Genomic DNA, 19027 nt, shown 5'->3' on the forward strand with positions numbered 1-19027 from the left:
GTGTATGCTTAGGCAATTCAGATGTAATTTCAGCATTTTAAAATATTTAAAAGACTTGATTTTCAAAGATAAATGATCCTTTTGTTTGACTAAGTATTAGAAATTCAATATTTATATAAAAGTCAGAGGTACACTTATTTCTTCCAAGTCATGAATTTCCTAACAGTCATCACTGTGAGAATCTAGCATGTTGACCAATGTTTTGTATCAAATGCCTCATTTTTTTGTTAATCTTATCTGCACACTGGTACCACCAGAGGTTGGGTGCTTCTGTGTTTTGTTGCTTGTTTGTTTTACAATACCTATTCTTGGACTGAACTAGATTTTCATGGATAGAGTTTCAGGAAGGAGAGCAAGGGTAAAAAAGTTTGTTTTCTTTCTTATCATGTGACCAATGTGACTCAGAATGGTTAAGAACTTATTTACTAGATTGACTCAGCACTTTATGTCAATAGCACACATTCTGATTAACAGAGCACTTTCAAGGTTTTCACTGATTGCAAGCTCACAGTTGTCTAAGGAAAAGGAGAAGGCTTCAATGGATCCAGTTGTGGTCCTGGTGATCAGTCTCTCCTGTCTACCTCTCCTCTCACTATGGAGACAGAGATCTGTGAGGGGGAAACTCCCACCAGGACCCTTGCCTCTGCCTATTATTGGGAGTATCCTGCAAGTAGATCCAAAAAACATCAGCAAATCCTTTACCAATGTAAATATGTTGATACTTCTCAAGTGGCTTGTAGTGGTAAATAAATCAATTCTTTGTTTTAAATTCAATGGTAAATAAATCAATTCTTTATTAAAATTAAAATTAAATTAAATTGCACAAGACAATTTATTAAAAGAGATTGTTGCACAACAAATACTCTGTGGATGTTGATGTTTCCATTTGTTTTTATAGTTTTCCATTGTTGGAGATAGTGTAATGAAACAATGCATCTGGAATAAAACAAGCATTTAAGTTTAATATTTTGATGGTAATATGAAAATATCAAAAATCTGGAGTACACGTGCCCTTCATTGTTTCATGGTCATTTGCTGTGATTTTCTATTTTCTGAACAACCTAACCTGTTTGTGATGCTCTGCATGAATTTTTATTTGTTTACTGTGTCTTTCATTTCCAGGAGTTCTGACTAGTTTCTTTTAAATATCTCTATTTTTTTATAGAAATCATCTTTCACCCCCTGATTTTTCTTTCTTAATTCATTTCTTAGGGTTCCTTTAATTTATTAAACCTTTTAATAATTATTTTTCTATCATCTCTCTCTGGAATTTCATGCACTTTCGTCTTTCGGAATCCTTTTTAGGAGGATTGTGAATTTCGGGGGAAGAATTGTTTATCTGTTCCCTCAAGTTTTCAGAGGTCTTGACTTGCAAGTTCATTGAGATTGATTCCCCTTTCTGTTTTATAGCAAGGTCCTTTTGTTTTGGGACTTCTCTCTGTGTTTGATATTTGAGATTGAGGAGTGTGACCTGAGAATCCTCTGGTGGATTCTCCTTGGGGCCTGGTTGTTGGTTTCACATTTTTGTCTCCTCAAGTCTATGTGTTGAAGTAATGTTGAGGATGAGGTGGTGCTAGACCATGTGTGGGGTGAGATTCCTTGTTACTGGACTGAATTGGGAGTGTTGTTTGGGAGCAGGATATCTAATCTGTGAACCTGAAGTGACCTTCTCACTTTCCAAGTCCCCTGAGAGGAAGTGGTGGGCCAGGAGCAGCACTATTGTTATCCACAGATTACAGCCTTAAGACAATGTCCAGCATCTATTTTGACACCTGGAACACTCATTGCCACCTATAGAGGAAGGGTGAGATAAACAATAAATAAAACTATGTCTACATCATGTACAACCATAGACATGAAAAGTTGTACCCCATTTGTGTACAGTGAATCTAAATTCAGCTGGTAAAATTAAAAAAAAAAAATAAAAAACTGAAAAACATAAAACGAAAAACTGTGAACAAGATCTTTCATTTGACAGCAAAGGCTACTACTTTGCCAGCTGTGTTAATAATGATAACATCTTGAATGAGTAAGGATTGCATAGAATATATAATTCTACATTTAGTGAAGTTATAGTTTTTTGTGTGGAGAGAAAATAGGGCAAAAATGCAAGAGAATGAATTGTTGTAAAATGTGAGGAGAGGAGAGACAGGAGATAGATCATAAGTTTTGATTATAAAGAAAGAGGAATAAAAAATTAACACTAAGTAGTTTACAAATTAATAAGAGGAACAGGGAAGAGGAAATTTTGACTATTACTGGGAGAAGAGAAAGAAGAAGGGACAGTAAGAGGTACAAAAATCAAGGTACAGTCAACAAGCAAATGTAAGATAAAAACAATTCAAACCATATGTGGATACACCCCTCCTATGCTAAATCAAGGCTAAATAACCACAGGCACAGAAGAAAGCAGTATAGGTGAAAACAAAATTATATGAATACATATATATATATATATATATATATATATAAAACCTATTCATGTGGTGACAACACACACACACACACACACACATTTCTTGCACAATGGAAAGAAGGGAAAACAATAAAATACAATTAAATTATATTTGAAAGTAAATTAGGTGTACATGACAGCAGAATGCATTTGGACTCATCCCCCATAAATGGGGTATAACTTCTCATTCTTCTGGTTGTACATAATATAAGATCACAAGGGTCAGGTAGTCATATATGCACAGAGGGTATTAATGTGTAATTTATCTACTATCCTTAAAATACCATACCCCTTCCCTTCCCTTAACTCCCCTATACTTAATCCTATTCTTCCCTAGCCAACCCACTCCCCTAGCCAACCCACTCCTCTATTGTGAATTACCACCTGTGTATCAGATAAAACTTTCCACCTTTGTTTGTTTGGGATTGGCTTATTTCACTTAGCATGATATTCTCCAAATCCATCCATTTACCGGCAAATGCCACAATTTCGTTTTTCTTTAAGGTTGAGTAATATTCCATTGTGTATATACAACACATTTTTAAACCAATTCATCTGTGATAGCGCACACACACAAATCTTTTACAATGGAAAGAAGTAAAAAGATAATAAAATACAATGAAATGATATTTTTAAAAATATTTTTAAAAAACTTTATTTGTTGTTTTTAAATATACATAACAGTAGAGTGTTAATTGGCTCATTATATGCAGTACATTCAATTCCAATTAGGACCCCATTCTTGTGATTGTGCTTGATGTGGAGTTACCCTGGTTGTGTATTCATTTATGAGCTAAGGAAAGTTATTTCTGATTCTTTGTACTGTCTTTTCTATTCCCTTCTCCCTTCCCTTCCCTTCCCTTCATTCCCCTTTGTCTAATTCAACGAACTTCTATTCTCCTCTCCCTACTACTATCCTTTGTTATGGGTTAGCATCCATATATCAGAAAGAACATTTGACCTTTGGTTTTTTGCTTCTGGCTTATTTCACTTAGCATGATGTTTTCCAGTTCCATCCATTTACTGGCAAATATCAGAATTTCATTCTTCTTTATGGTTGAGTAATATTCAAATCATTGTGTATATACTGCATATTCTTTATTCAGTCATCTGTTGAAGGGAACCTAGGTTGGTTCCATAACTTGGATCTTGTGAATTGAGCTACTATAAATAGTAATGTGGCCGAGACACTGTAGTATGTTGATTTTTAAGTGCTTTGGGTATAAATTGAGGAGTGGAATATTTCAGTTAAATGGTGGTTCCTTTCCATGCTTTATAAGGGGAGCTCCTTTCCAGAGTTGTTGCACCAATTTGCAGTGTCACCAACAATGCATAAGTGAAACTTTTTCCCCAACATCCTTCCCAATTGTTATTGTTTACTTGTATTCTTGCTAATTGCCATTCTGACTTGAGTGAGATGAAATATCAGTGTAGTTGTAATTAGCACTTCTCTAATTGGTAGAGAAGTTGATCATTTTTTCATGTACTTGTTGACCATTCTTATTTCTTCTGTGAAGTACTTGTTCAGTTCTTTAGCTCGTTTATTGATTGGGTTATTTGTGTTTTTTTGAGTTAAGTTTGTGAGTCCTTTAATTTTTAAAAATAAAGGAAAGAATGTATATAAACTGGGTGAGCTTGAGGTGGAAAAAAAGGAAAAATATTAAATGAAAATAAAAGGCTTTTTTCCACCAAGGTAGTCTGAATTGTTAATAGGGATGGGTTTTCATTCTCCATTTATATATATATATATATTTTGTGAACCTAGAGTTGAAGTTTGGTGTTTGTTAAGCCAAGCATTTTTGCATTCATAACTTAGTCAGCAGCCAGACACTGTGGCTAGGATCCCCATTGTTGTAATAGCTCTTAATTTCCATTCTTTCAGTGTAGGTGGGATCCACAGAGGAGTGGTGATGAATTCTAAATTCCTGTAATGGGAATCATGCAGAGTTCTAAATTGGAAGTTAGTAGTTGGGATTTAGTTTTGATCATTTGCTGTTACTTTCTGCTAAAGATTAATTATACTTACAGTGTAATCAGTTCATTAACAAAGTGATCTGCTTCATGACTTGTAGGTATTTTTATAGCCATCAAAATTAAATTTCTCTGAAGAAGACAACTATCTTCAGGTTAAGAAATACCTATGAGATAGACTGTGGTAAGATGGTGAAGTATGATATTCCAGTCTTCATCTCCTTTTTCACAAGAACAACAAAAGGAGAAATATCTACAAATGAAAAAAGCTCCAGTAGACTCAGCAGTCCATCACAGCAACACCACGATGTAAAAGACCAAAAATAGTTTCTCCAAGGCTAGGAAGAACACTTCTATTTTACCTACATCTTTCTGTGCTCCAGCACTTTACAGCGATCATCCACCATGTTCATGCAGGATTCATTCCAGACATCCAAGGATGATTCACATGCATTAATCAATAAATGTGACACATCATGTTAATGAAATGAAGGACAAGAATCACAGGAGTATTTTGATAGATGCAGGAAAAGCATTTGACATATTTCAAAGTCTTTCATGATGAAACATTCAAAAACACATGACACAGAAGGAAATTTTCACAGAACACTAATTGCTATGGGTGATTACCCAATATTTAACATTATGTTCCATGGTGAAAGTTGAAAGTTTTTCTCAAAAATTAGTGAAAAGTTAGGAATGCCCAGTGTACCACCCTTACTCAGCGTAGAACTCAAGTCCAGCCAGAACAATTAAGCAAGAAAAAACAAAACAAAACAAAACAAAAAACAAAAAAAAAACTAAAAGGCATACAAACCAAAAAGAATGAAGCAAAATACTGTCATGGAAAACTCTAAACTTTATCTGAAAACAATTAGAACTAATAAATGAATTCTAAATAAACAGGATACACAGATGACATACAAAATTCAGCAGCATTTTTAGTAATAAATAGATAATCAGGAAAGTCTTTTATAACAATATGAGAAAGAATAAAATATTTAGAAATAAATTTAAGCAAGGAGGTGAAAAATCTGCATGCTGAAATACAAAAAAAAATCAATGAAAGAATTTGTAGCAGACAGAAATACATGGAAAAATAATTCATGTTCACAGACTGGAAGAATACTTTTTGTCACTACTTAAAGTGATGTGCAGATTCAGTGCAATCCTTATGAAAAATATAATGGTGTCTTTCAAAGAAATTTTCCATTTCTTAAAATTTGCATGGAACCTCAAAAGATTCTGTATAACAAACAGTACCTTATGCAAGAAATCTGAGGCTTCAAACACTGTACAAAGCTATAGTAAATGAAACATGACCATGCAGGCATAAAGCAGACACATACACCCATGGATCCCATGGAGAGTCCAGGAAATACCCCTACTCACATACATTGACTATTTGTTCACCAAAGTGCCAGAAATACACAGTGGGGGACGGAAAGTTTCTTCACTGAGTAGCATTTGGAAAACTGTACATCCACCTGCAAAAACCAAATGAAATTAGACTCATTTCTAACACTACACACAAAAATCAATTCCAAATAGATTCAAGACAAATGGAAGCCCTGAAACCATAAAAGTAATGGAGGAAAACATGGGGAAGATGTTCCCTAACCTTGTTCTAACCATGCTTTGTGTACATTTCCTTTTTAATTGACTCCCAGGAGGCATACATATTTATGTGGCACCATTTCATGTTTTGATACCTGTGTACTTTGTGTAATGCTCAAATCAAGGTTAAAATTAGTTTCCCTTCAAACATTTTCTTTCATTAGTGATGAAAATATTCCAAATCCTTTGTTCTAGCTGTTTTGAAATGAGCAGTACATTATGTGTCATTGTCCAACTGCACAACACAATGCTAGGACTTATGTTTCAAATCCATACCTTAGTGATGACAAATCAAATTTGCCTCATCCCTCCCTCTTGGGGCTACACTCCACAGTCTCTGATATGCTTCTTTTTATTTTTTTAAAGTGTTATTTTAACGTGTTTTTATTTTATTTTACACCAAAAGCCCATATAAAAAACAAATACAAAAGACTAACTCATGCTACAAATATTTCTGCACACCAAGGAAAGAATGTACGAAAAGAAAGATCCCTATAGAAGGGAAGGAAATAGTATCCAAAAATGTATAAGGAAGTAAAGAAGTCAAAATCAAAACAAAATTAAACTGAAAATATATTAAGAATAACCTTATTAAAATGGACAATGTGGAAAATGGATGAAACTGGAGACCCTCATGCTGAAAGAAATAAACCTATCCAGAGAGTCAATTATTTAATGTTTTCTCCAAGATGCAGAAGCTAGACCAAAATAAGAGGCAAGAATTAATGTGGGGGTTCCACAAAAATAGAAGAAATTAGTGGAGCCGGAAGAAAGGATTGAGGAGAGAGAGAAGGGATGGGAAAATTGAAGACCTGTGGAATGATTCTGACCAAAATTCCTATGTATGTATAAGAATATATTACAATGAATCTACCTTTGTGTATATTCACAAGGCTCTATAGAAAAAAAAAAAAACCAAAAATAATGAAAGAAAAATCAGTAGAGTAGAGAGAAGGGAAAAGCATAAGGGAGAAGGGAGAGCAAGGGGAAGCACTGGGGACTGAAGTAGAACACATTACTACATGCTTTTAGAATTATGTCAAAATGAACCCTATAAAAATGAGACTGATAAATTATTCAAACTTCTGAAGTTGAAAAAATAAAGGTTCAAATTTGGAAGTCTGCCCTTTAGTAGACATGGTATACTGCAAATGATTTTGTAACTTTCTGACTTCATTTCCTATGCATGTAAAACAGGACAAATAAGCCCCCTAAATACATTGATGTGAGGATTAATTATAGTATAGATATCAATTGCCTGAGTCAGGCATGGCCCATCATAGACCATCCATAACTGACAACTATGATTGTCATCTCATTCGTAGAAAATATTCAGAAATATTTGAAGATTCTTGTGGCATAATAAAATGTAACAAATATAATGAGAAAGATCTGAATAACAATGTGAATCAGCCAAACATGTAGATCAAATGCTGATCTCATTCAGCTAATATTTGCATTTTCTTTCGCATTTCAGGTGTCAAAAGTCTATGGGCCTGTGTTCACTTTGTATTTGGGTACGAAGCCCACTGTGGTGTTGCATGGCTATGAAGCTGTGAAGGAAGCCCTGATTGATCATGGACAAGTATTTTCTGGAAGAGGCAGTTTCCCAGTGACTGATAGAGCTCATAAAGGATTTGGTAAGTGTGTGTGCATGTGAAATGTGAGATCAATGGTCATGGTGATGAGGAGAAAGGAAAAGAGAAAGCCAGGATGAGCTTGACCATCTCTGTGGCTGCCACTCCTGAACTTCCTCTACCTCGCCTGGGGTATCCCTTCTAGATTCTGCTATCCCTCATTTAGGAATTGCTTTCGCTAATGGAAACAGATGGAGAGAGATAAGGCGCTTCTCACTCATGACTCTGCGGAATTTTGGGATGGGGAAGAGGAGCATTGAGGACCGCATTCAAGAAGAAGCCCGCTGCCTTGTGGAGGAGTTGAGGAAAACCAAGTGTGAGTGACTCATCATATCACTGTCCTTAACAGACTGCTCTCTTCTGTGTCTAGCAGACACATTTCAGCAAGAGCCAGACCTTAATCATGGGTGCTGTCAGTCCTCATGTGGAGGAGGGATGATTTGAAGCAGAGAATCAGAGTCTGTGGATCTGTGCTGCCTGTGCACAGGCATGAGTGGGCAGCATGATGTGTGTAAAGGTCATATAATCCTCCTCTGACCAGCTGTTTCTGTTTTCAAATCATTGCATCATGAAGACAGAATGTTTAGAGATCCATTCCCTTAAAGAGTTAAAGAGCAGGATTTCCCTATGGCACATTTGTGAGATTCCCATTCCACAGCTTTCACCACTGTCACAGTGGAAACATCAGCCTTAGACCCTGTGGAACTGAAGCAAGTGAGGTGTGCTTTCACCTAATTGGACTCTGGTTGTAGAGTTACTTTTGCTGTCTCACATCTCTCAGGATTTCTTCCAAGGCCAGTGCCTAGTAATTATTCTTATATATGGTTTTCCGTTGATTTGCATATATCCTGGAAAGTCTCATTAATCATGCTTATGGTAATCACATACCTCTCCATGTCTTCTCTACTGACCCATGAAGTGTTTTTCAGTGTCTCTGATTTTCAGGTTGGAACCAGATTGCTGTTTTTAAATTTCTCTTCCCATTCAATGATAAAGGGAAGACTAAAAATTAGACTTTTTCAGTGAATGATATACATAAAGAAATTCGCAGTCTTCTCTAATTACCTTCAACTCCATAGCTAAAATAAATCTTTGTTGTGAATTCTCAGAATCCTGGAACACTTAGAGAGCCTGGTGGAAGAGTAGATAACTTCAAAAACTTGTTCTGACCCAATGCTCTATACTTCCTTTGCATCATTTTATCATTTATTTTTAAATTATTTTATTGTAGTTTTATTAACACCAATCAGTTCACATTAATGAATATCACTGTGGTATTCCCACACGTGTGCAGGAAATACTGTTAAAATCCATTCTTTTCTTAGCTCTACTCTCATCACCACCACCACACACCCTTCCCCATCTCCAGTAATCACATTCTACCCTCAGGTGCACATTCATTTTACCTTCCACACCTGAGAGAAACCATGCAATACTTGACTTTCTGTTCTGTCCTCTTACTTAGCACCAGTTCCCCCAGTTTTTTCTTCTTGGCAGCAAATGGCAAGATTTCATTCTTCTTTATGACTGAATGCAAATACATTGTGTCTGTATAACATATTGTTTTTATCCACTCATCTGTTGATAATCACATAAATTTTTATGATGGCCTAGCAATTATGAATAGTGTCATAATTATCCTAAATATTCAGGAATCTATATGGTATGTTGATTTTATTTCTTTCATCTGTGCACCAGAATCAGGACATCTGGATCCTATGGAAGATCTGTTTATGTTTGAGGAAACTCCATACTGTTTTCCATAATGACTTTCTAATGAAACATTCATACCAACAGGTATAAGGTGTCCTTTTTCTGAACACCTCTCCAATATTGTTATTTGTTGTTGTGGTTGTGGTGTTAAGTTGGGTTTCTTATTTTTGTTTCTGCATTTTGATGATAGTCATTCTAACCAGGGCAAGATGATATCTCATAGTAGTTTTGATTTGTATTTCTCTGATGTCTAATGATATTGGGCATTTTAAAAATGAATTTATTGTACAGTTCATTTCTTCTTTTGAGAAGTGCCTATTAAGATCATTTACTCATTTTTTATTGTATTACTTGAGGCCCGTTGTTAAGTTTTTTCATTCCTTATTGTCTATTTTAATCTTTTATGAGATGAATAATTAGCAAATATCTCCCATTCTGTAAGATGTCTCTTCAGTCTCTTGACTGTTGTGTAAGAGCTTTTCAGTTTGATGTACTCTACTTGCCTACTTTTGCTTTTAGGGTCCTATACAAAAATATCAGCAATTGTATCCATCTCCAGGTGTTTCCCCTATGTTTTCCTCTAATTCTTTTAGGGTTTCAGTCTTACAGAAATGTCTCTGAGCCATTCTGAGTTGAATTTTGTATGAGGTGAGAGATATGGGTTAAGTTGCAATCATCTTTATGGTCCATTTATTGAGGAGGGTCTCATTTTCCACCATAACTTTGGTAACTTTTATAAAAATCAGTCAAGTGTAGATGCATGTCTTCCCTGCCCCACTCCCCAGAATCTCCTCTCTCTTTCATTGTTTTATTTGCCTGTTTTTATACCAGTGCCATGATATTTTGCTTACTCTGGCTCTGTATTATGGCTTGAACTCAGGCATTGTCCTGCCTCCAGCTTTGCTCCTCTGCTTACGATTGTCTTGCTTTTTGTGCTTAAATATGAATTGCAGGATATTTTTTTAGTTCTGTGATAAATATCTTTGGTATTATCATGAGAATTCAATGGAGCCTGCAAATTGATTTGGATAGTAGGATCCAAATGCTCTAGTTGATGAGCATGGGAGTTTTTCCATCTTTGTGTGTGTGTCTTCTTCAACTTCTTTTATCAGTTTTTTTGTAATTTTCATTGTAGAGGTCTTTCACTTCCATGGTTATTTTTATTAAGTAAACTTTAAATCTATACTTGTGAATTTGGAGACTTTTATTTTCAAATGAAAGTAATTGATCACCTAATTGTAATCTCCTTTTTATAGAGTCCCACAAATAGAACTTTGCCCTACTATAATTTCTTTCCCTATAAAAGGACAGAATTGACTAAAATGATGGAGAGCATTAAAATCAACTAAACTATACTAATCTGTGGATGACTATATGATTCAGAGAAATGTTCTGAAGTTCACAAGGGGGCAGCATTGCTAAGTAGATTAAATTTTGAGGCATTTGAAAATGATGGTTTCTATTTTCTAAGTTGGCAAAATTTCCTTCTGTGTCTATCTCTCTCTCTGTCTTTCTCTCTCTAATGAAGAATTAAAGAGATCTATTCATGAATTTAAACTTTGTTTTATGCAGAATTTACTTAAAAATAAAAATTTCTCATTTTTATTTTCATAAGTGCATATCATTATTTATCTTGCCATTTGTCCTCATAAAACATGAATGTTTTCATTTGTTCCATAAATATAGAAATTTGTATATAGTTACTCGATTTAGTCTTTACTCCTGTTTTACACACAAAATTTCAGCTCAGGGCTGTTGCCCACATCTGTAAATCACAGTGGACCAGGGGGCTGAGGCAAGAGGATCCAGTTCAAAGCCAGACTCAGCAACAGCGAGTTGCTAAGCAACTCAGTGAGTCCCTGTCTCTAAATAAAATGCAAAATAGGGCCAGGGATGTGCCTCTGTGGTTGAATGCATCTGAGTTCATTAACTGATACCAAAATGAAACAGAAAAATTCACACAGGAATCTTTCAATGGTCACTCTACATGTATGTATGTATAGTGGTGTGATGACAACTATGATTCTGCACTGAAATCGTATTATCAGGTGTTTTTAAAGTGATATTTTCAAAAAATAAGGGATAGTGTGGTTTGAATGTCTTAAAAAGGCAGTGGAGTTGAATGGAGCACTATGAAAACTGGCTAGAAGGTAAAAGTCAATTCGAGATTCATGTAAAACTGATAATGACTTTTAGCATGTTGAATAGTTTTCATCCCAAAGGAATTTCTTGATAGATATTGCTTAGATGTTCTACAATTACCTTTCCCTGCTATCTCAAAGAGAAACACATTTTTATGTAATGTTAACTTTTAATGTTTCCATTTCTTTAGCCTCGCCCTGTTATCCCACCTTTATCTTGGGTTGTGCTCCCTGCAATGTGATCTGTTCCATTATCTTCCATAATCATTTTGATTATGAAGATCAGAATTTTCTCAAATTTATACAGAAATTAAATGAAAACCAGGAGATTCTGAGCTCCCCATGGATCCAGGTGAGAAAAATCCTATCCCTTCTTCCTAAGAAAACACATATGGTCTTTAGTCTGACCAAAATGGCCCAAGCAGTGAAGTGAGTCTAGACACGGAGTTGGGCATCATGAAGTATCAGGAAAATATGACTGAGTCATTTATGCACACGAAAACGAATGCCCTCATTAGATATGACATGTAAACACTTTGGGTCTCTGGCCAATGCTTTCCCAAGCAACCCCCAGAGCCTAATCTTTATAAAGTACTTTGGTGTTTGCATTTGAGCAAGGTAATGGCACTCAGTGGACATTCAGGCCCCTGTTGGGGACTCATCACTGACATGGCTGCACTCCAATCACCACTTAGAAATTTCACCACTTTATCTGGCAGAAATAGAGTTATCTGATACTTGACAAGGTTTCCAACAATATATATAGGAGAAAAGATAGCCTCTTAACAAACAGTTTAGGGGAAACTGCAAATGTATACATAGTAGAATGAAATTGAACCCCTTTCTCTCACCTGCACAAAACCAAACTCAACATGGATGAAAGACCCAGGCATTAACCAGAGCCCTGCACTTACTAGAAGAAAATGGAGACCTTTCTCTATCATGTTGGCTTATGAACTGACTTTCTCAATAAAACTCCTGAAGGGCAAGAAGTAAATCAAGAACCAATAAATGGAATGGTATCAAACTAAAATCTCCACAGCAAAGAAAACCATCAAGAACATGAAGAAAGTGCTACAGAATGGAAGAAAATCTTTGCCACATGTACCTCAGACAGAATGTTAATCTCCAGGATATACAAGAAAGTCAAAAAGCAAAACAAATAATTCAATGAAATTATTTGGTAAATAATTTATTATTTGGTAAATGGTAAAAAGAACTAAATGGACACTTATGCCAAGAAGGAATATGAATGTTCAACAAATATATGAAAAAAGTTCAACATCTCTAGCAATTAGAGAAATGCAAATCAAAACTACACCACGATTTATTCTCAAACCAGACAGAATGGAAATATTCAGGAATACGAGTCACAGGAGATGTTGGGGAGGATATGGTGAAAAGGGTACACTCATATTACGTTGGTGGGACTGCATATTGTTGCATTCACCATGGAAAGCAGTATGGAGATACCTCAGAAAACTTGGAATGGTACCACACTTTGACCAGTTATCCCACTCCTGGATATACGTATAAAAGGATTTGAAATCAGCATTCTACAGGGATGCAACAAGATCAATGTTTATAGAAGTGCAATTCACAGTAACTAAACTATGGAGTAACCTAAGTGACCTTGAACACATGAGGGGACAGAGAAAATGTGTTATATATCCAGTCACAAGGAAGAATGACTGATTGGCATTTGACCGTAAATGGATAGATCTAGAGACCTACCATTCTAAGTAAAATAAATCAGTTTCACAAAACCAAAGATCAAATGTTTTGTCTGATATGCAAAAGCTAATCCAAACTAAGGTGGGTCAGGAACAAGAAAAAGAATAGAAAAATGATCAGTGGAGCAGATGAAGGGGAATGAAGGAAAGGGAGGAGGAGTGAAGGGATAGAAAAAGACAGTGGATTGAATCTGTCCTAACATTCCCATGAACACATACAGATATACTACAGTGACTCTTGCCATCATATACATACAGAAGTCACTAATCTAAAAAATGATAAGTAAAATAGCAGAAAGTTCAGAAGAGTAGAGGGAAGGGAGCAGTGGTGGGAGGAAGAGTGGAGGAGGGTAAGTACTGGGGACTGAATTAGGATAAATTTTATTTGTGCTTTTATAAAAATGTGAAAATAAATTCTATTGTATGTATAACTAAAAGGAACCAATAAAATATCAGCCCTACACACACACACACACACACACACACACACACACACCATCACAACACAATAACTTCATTTCTAATATTAAGGAGGGAAAAGGGAGTATAGATGCTGCAAGAAAACTGAACTGGAGAGATTATTGATGTTTGTTTTAGTCAGTGTTTTGACAGCTGTGACCAAAAAGCCTGAGAACAGTTTAGAAGAAGAATAGGTTCTTGGAACTCACAGTTTTACAGCTCAGTTCATAGATGACTGGACGCATTCTTTGGGTCCTGAGGAGAGCACAACATAATAGCAGAAGTGCGTGGTGGGAAAAGCAACTCAGGACATATGACTTGGAAGCACACAGACCCCACTCACCATGAAAATAACACATACACCAAAGACACACCCCCTGTGACCACCCTCCTCTAGCCACACCTGCCCAGAGTTAACCCCAAAATAATCCCTATCTGTGGACTAATGCTCTGTTTAGTTTAAAGCTCTCATAACCATTTCACTTCTAAATCATCTTGCATTTTTTCACACATGAGTTCTTGGCAGTCAATTTTCATCTTAACCATAACAATGCTTCATATGGCATCTGACCTGACAAGGTAGTAGGGCTAGGCTAATAAAATGATTGCATTTCAGTGTGTAGGACCCTGAACAAATAGTTTTACCCTATGCTTATCTTAAAGTAAATTGACTCCTAACTATTGTGCACAGTTACTTGTTCTGTAGAATGTCCAATTTCATTTAATGGTATTTTCAAAACCTCCCCTAATCTATGGTAATTACATTATTTATGAGACTGCATTGTAAAATGAAAAGCATAGGACAGCATTGTGCTCTTTATTTTTTAATTTACTAAAATTTTTATTATTTCTTTTTAGTATACATAACAATAAGATTCATTTTGACAGAATTATAAAAGCATGGAATATAATACATTGTAAATCAGCCCTCACCACTTGCCTGTTCCCTCACCTCTTCCCCCATCCTGTTCTCTGCCCTGTACCCATTGAACATAATTTTCTATTATCAAGAATTGTACTCTTTCTCTGGTTACCCAAAGTCCCTTAAACTCTGTTCTCATCTTCAAAGCATCAATCATGGTAAATCATGCTATTCCATGTTTACAGATTGTTAGAAAAAAGAAAATTTATATATTCCTATTTTTTCTCTAAAAATGATGTAGAGTAAAGAAAAGTATTATCATTTCTGATCCTGTGATCATAGTTCTCTCCCTCAAATCTTTCTATAGGCATGGGAGTTTTTAAACATGTACAATTCTTGATGAAGGTGGAGAACAGTTTTAGTTTTTCTTAAAGCTATCATTTCTACAATGGACTACAGATAATATGCTTGTTTATCTTACCTCTTTCTAACTAAAATGTATTTTTATTTTGTAGGTCTGCAACAATTTTCCTGTTCTCATGGATTATTTCCCAGGGAGTCATAAAACATTCTTTAAGAATGCTGGTGATATGAAAGAGTATTTTTTGGAGAAAATAAAAGAACACCAAGAATCCCTGGATATGAACAGTCCTCGGGACCTCATTGACTGCTTCCTGATCAAAATGGAAGAGGTAGAATGTGAACCACAACTCTGTTATCTGATTGCTTCTACATTTTGTGTTTCATTGATTAATTCTATGGTTACTAGGGCTAGTCACATGGTCAGGAAAGACATTCCTGACTAACTCTTTATGCATATCTTGTCTTTAAAGATCTATATGAATTATCATTGAAGAAATAAAATTGATTCATTAAATACCTAGAATACATGAACACTGTTCTAGAGACATTAAAAATCTACCTGATGAAAGACAATATTGACACCTGAGGTGAAAAGGAAATATTCATAAACAACTTAGAAAATATAAAATTGGAGCCATGAAATGCAAATTGAAATGATTGGGAGAAAGGGAAAGTACCTAATGGCCAGTCTGTGTAATGGCTTCTCCTTGTTCAAAATCAAGTGACCAAGGCATACAAGTGGGATATTTGTAGGAACAATCCCTGTTTCCTATTCTAGCACCAAGACGCAACAGGACTGTAGAATCTGTCCTCACAGCTGCCTGCAGTGGGTGCTGCTCTGTGGGGAATAGTAGCTGGTATGTGAGACACTGAGATTTTCCAGAACTTTCTTTATCAATTATTTCCCTGGATACTATTATTTTCAACTACATACCAGAGATCCAAAAGAGTTGCTTCAGACAGTTCATACTAGGTCAATAGTTGTTTCTCTGGAAGGACTGACCCTGGAACTTCTTACTCCACCATCTTTGGGTCATTACTCTTGTACTGTCATCTTTTTAAAATGATTTTTATTGATCCATTATAATTATTATAATATTGGGATTTATTGTACTATATTCATACAATGATATAGCACAAATTTGTCAGTTTCTTTCCCCCATTCTTCCCATTTTCTTCTTTTTCTCTCTTCCCCATTCCCTTTTTCTACTGTTCTGGTCTTTTATCCATTTTCATGAGGTCCCTTTACCTTTCATTTTCTGTCTAGCTGCCAGATATGAGAGAAAACATGGGACCCTTGACTTTCTGAGTCTGACTTATCTCACTTAGCATTATGTTCTTCAGTTCCATCTGTTTCCTTGGAAATGACATTTCATTCTTTAAGACTGAGTAAAACTTCATTGTGTGCACATACCACATTATCTTTTCCCATCCATCTGTTGAAGGATACTTAGGTGAGTTTCATAACTTGGCTGTTGTGAACTGTACTGCTATAAATGGGCATGCATGTATTCCTAGAGTATGTGACTGATTCTTTTTGATGGATACCAAGGAGTTGGATAGCTTGGTCATTTTGTTGTTCCAATTCTACCCTTTTGAAGAATCTCCATAGTGATTTTCTTAGTGATTATTCTAACTTACAATCCTACCAAGTGTGTGAAAGTGTTGTTTTCCCTTACACATCATATCCCCATTTATTATTGTTGTGTTCCTGACGACTGAAATTCTAATTGGAGTGAGATGAAATCTCAGTGTCATTTCAATTTGAATTTCCCTAATTGTTAAAAATGCCCTATAACTTTTTACATACTTGTTCAGCATTTGTATTTTCTCCTTTGAGAAGTGTGTGTTTATTTATGCAATTATTAGTTGGTTTATTTATGTTTTTTGGTGTTAAACTTTTCAAGTTTTTAACATATTTTGGATATTAATCTTCTTCAGAGTGAGTAGCTGGCAAACATTTTTTCCCCCCATTCTGTAGTTTGTCTCTTCACATTCTTTTCTATTTCCTGTGTTGTACTGAAGTTTTGTAATTTGATGCCATTACATTTATTAATTTTTTCAGTTTCTTTTTTGCATTTTAGGAGTCTTATTTTAGAAGTCAATGCCTACACCTATTAGTTAGAGTGTTCCCTTTCTGTTTTATTCCAGGATTTGCAGTGTTTCTGGTCTAATTTCTAGGTCTTGTTATACTTTGAGTTGACCTTTGAGCAGGATGAAAGAGATGAATTAGTATCATTCATTTACATATGGATATCTAGTTTTCTCAGCACTACTTGTTAAACAAAACAAAGCTGCTTTTCTCTAATATATGTGTTTGGCACCTTTGTCAAGGATCAGATCACTGTATCCATGTGGGTTTCTCTTGGTGATTTGTTTTCCATTAGTCTAGATGACAGAACAATGTAGTTTCTGTTTCCAGAGCACTATAGAAAATTTGACATTAGGTATTGTGGTATCTCTAGCATTGTTCTTATCTATCCATATTGCTTAAGCTATTCTAGGTCTTTTATTTTTCTTAGTGAATTTTAGGAACTTTACTTCTAGTTCCATGAAGAATGGCATTGTTATCTTGATTGGAATTTCACTGAATCTATAGATTGCTGTGGTAATATGGTCATTTTGATAATGTTAATTCTGCCTATTTAAGAATATGGGAAGTCTTCCTTCTTCTAAGGTCTTCATCATTTTCTTTCCTCAATGTTGTATAATTTTAATCATAGAAAATTTTCTCCTCTTTATTTAGATTCATTCCTAGGGTATTGGATTTGGGTTTCTTTGTTTCTAGGTTATTGTGAATGGAATTATATTTCTGATTTGTATTTTAATGGATTTATTTTTGTTCTGGTGAAGTTTTTTGGGTCTTCCAAATACAGAATCATATCATTTGCAATGAGTGATAATTGGACTTCTTTCTTTTCTATTCATATCACACTTATTTCTTTCTCTTGCCTAATTGCTTGTCTACAATATCAAATACTTTATTGAGTAGAAGTAAGGACAATGCACATCTTGTCTTTTTCCTGAGTGTAGGAAAAAATATTATCAATTATTTAACATTCACTATATGTTGAATTATAGTTTGTTATATACCACACTCATGATATTTAGGGAAGTTCTTTCTATCCTTTCTTTCTTCTTCTTTTTTAACAGGAATATGTGCTAGATTTTGCCACAGTGTTTTTCTGCACTATTGAGATTATCTTGTGATTATTATTCCTTAATTTGTTTTATGTAATGAATTATGTTCATGGATTTGTAGGTGTTGAACCATTCTTGCATCCCTGGATTGAAACAAACTTGGTCATGATTTACAATTTTGTTATTGTTCTTTTTTTAAAAATTTTAAAAATTTATTTATTTTTTCCATATGGGCATTTATGACTTTATTTGCATAAAGATAAATATGATCCATGTTGCTCTATTTTCATTTTTTTCTTCTGATTTTATTTAGAAGACACTAAAATGTTTTCATAGGTCCTTAAAATTGTCCCATTTCCTGCTTGTGTAAATTAGCCATTTTATTATTTTTTTTGGTTTATTTTGTTTTTGCAGCTCAATTTTTTAATTATTATTTTTTATTTAGCTTTTAATTTTTTACAGACAGCATTTTGATTCATTGTACACAAATGGGGTACATCATTTTCTTTCTATGGTTGTACACCTTGCAGATCCACACCATTCACCTAATCACACATGTTCATAGGACATCGATGTCCGCCTCATTCCACCATCTTTCATACCCCCTCCCTCTCATTTGCTTCTTCATGTTTTAAGTTTCCCCATTAGTCTCTCATTCACCACCACCCCCAACCCCATTATATATCATTCTCCACTTCTCAGGGAAAACATTTGGCAATCTTATTGTGGTTTCAATCATGATTTGTCAAAATGTTATTAAAAATTTTGGCCTTTATGTTCATCACGGTTATTGAATCCTAGTTTTCTTTCCATGTTGTGTTTTTATCTGTTTTGGGAATCATGGTGGTATAGGTTTTACAAAATGAAGTGGGAGTTATCCCTCTCCCCCCACACTTTTTATTTCATGCAATATTGTGAGCAAGAGCTGCACTAAA

General features: G+C 35.0%; 1 protein-coding gene across 1 annotated transcript in view; it reads left to right on the top strand.

The window, feature by feature from the left end:
- Window positions 1–538: 538 nt before the first annotated feature.
- LOC124985914 (cytochrome P450 2C9-like) overlaps window positions 539–19027 on the top strand; it is a 63023-nt gene continuing 44534 nt past the window's right edge. Inside the window, exons 1-5 of the mRNA XM_047554550.1 lie at window positions 539–706; window positions 7521–7683; window positions 7847–7996; window positions 11726–11886; window positions 15104–15280. Coding sequence (XP_047410506.1) covers window positions 539–706; window positions 7521–7683; window positions 7847–7996; window positions 11726–11886; window positions 15104–15280 — 819 coding nt within the window. The remainder of the gene's footprint in view (window positions 707–7520; window positions 7684–7846; window positions 7997–11725; window positions 11887–15103; window positions 15281–19027) is intronic.

This window comes from Sciurus carolinensis, chromosome 5 (genome assembly GCF_902686445.1).
Source record: "Sciurus carolinensis chromosome 5, mSciCar1.2, whole genome shotgun sequence".
Lineage (NCBI taxonomy): Eukaryota > Metazoa > Chordata > Mammalia > Rodentia > Sciuridae > Sciurus > Sciurus carolinensis.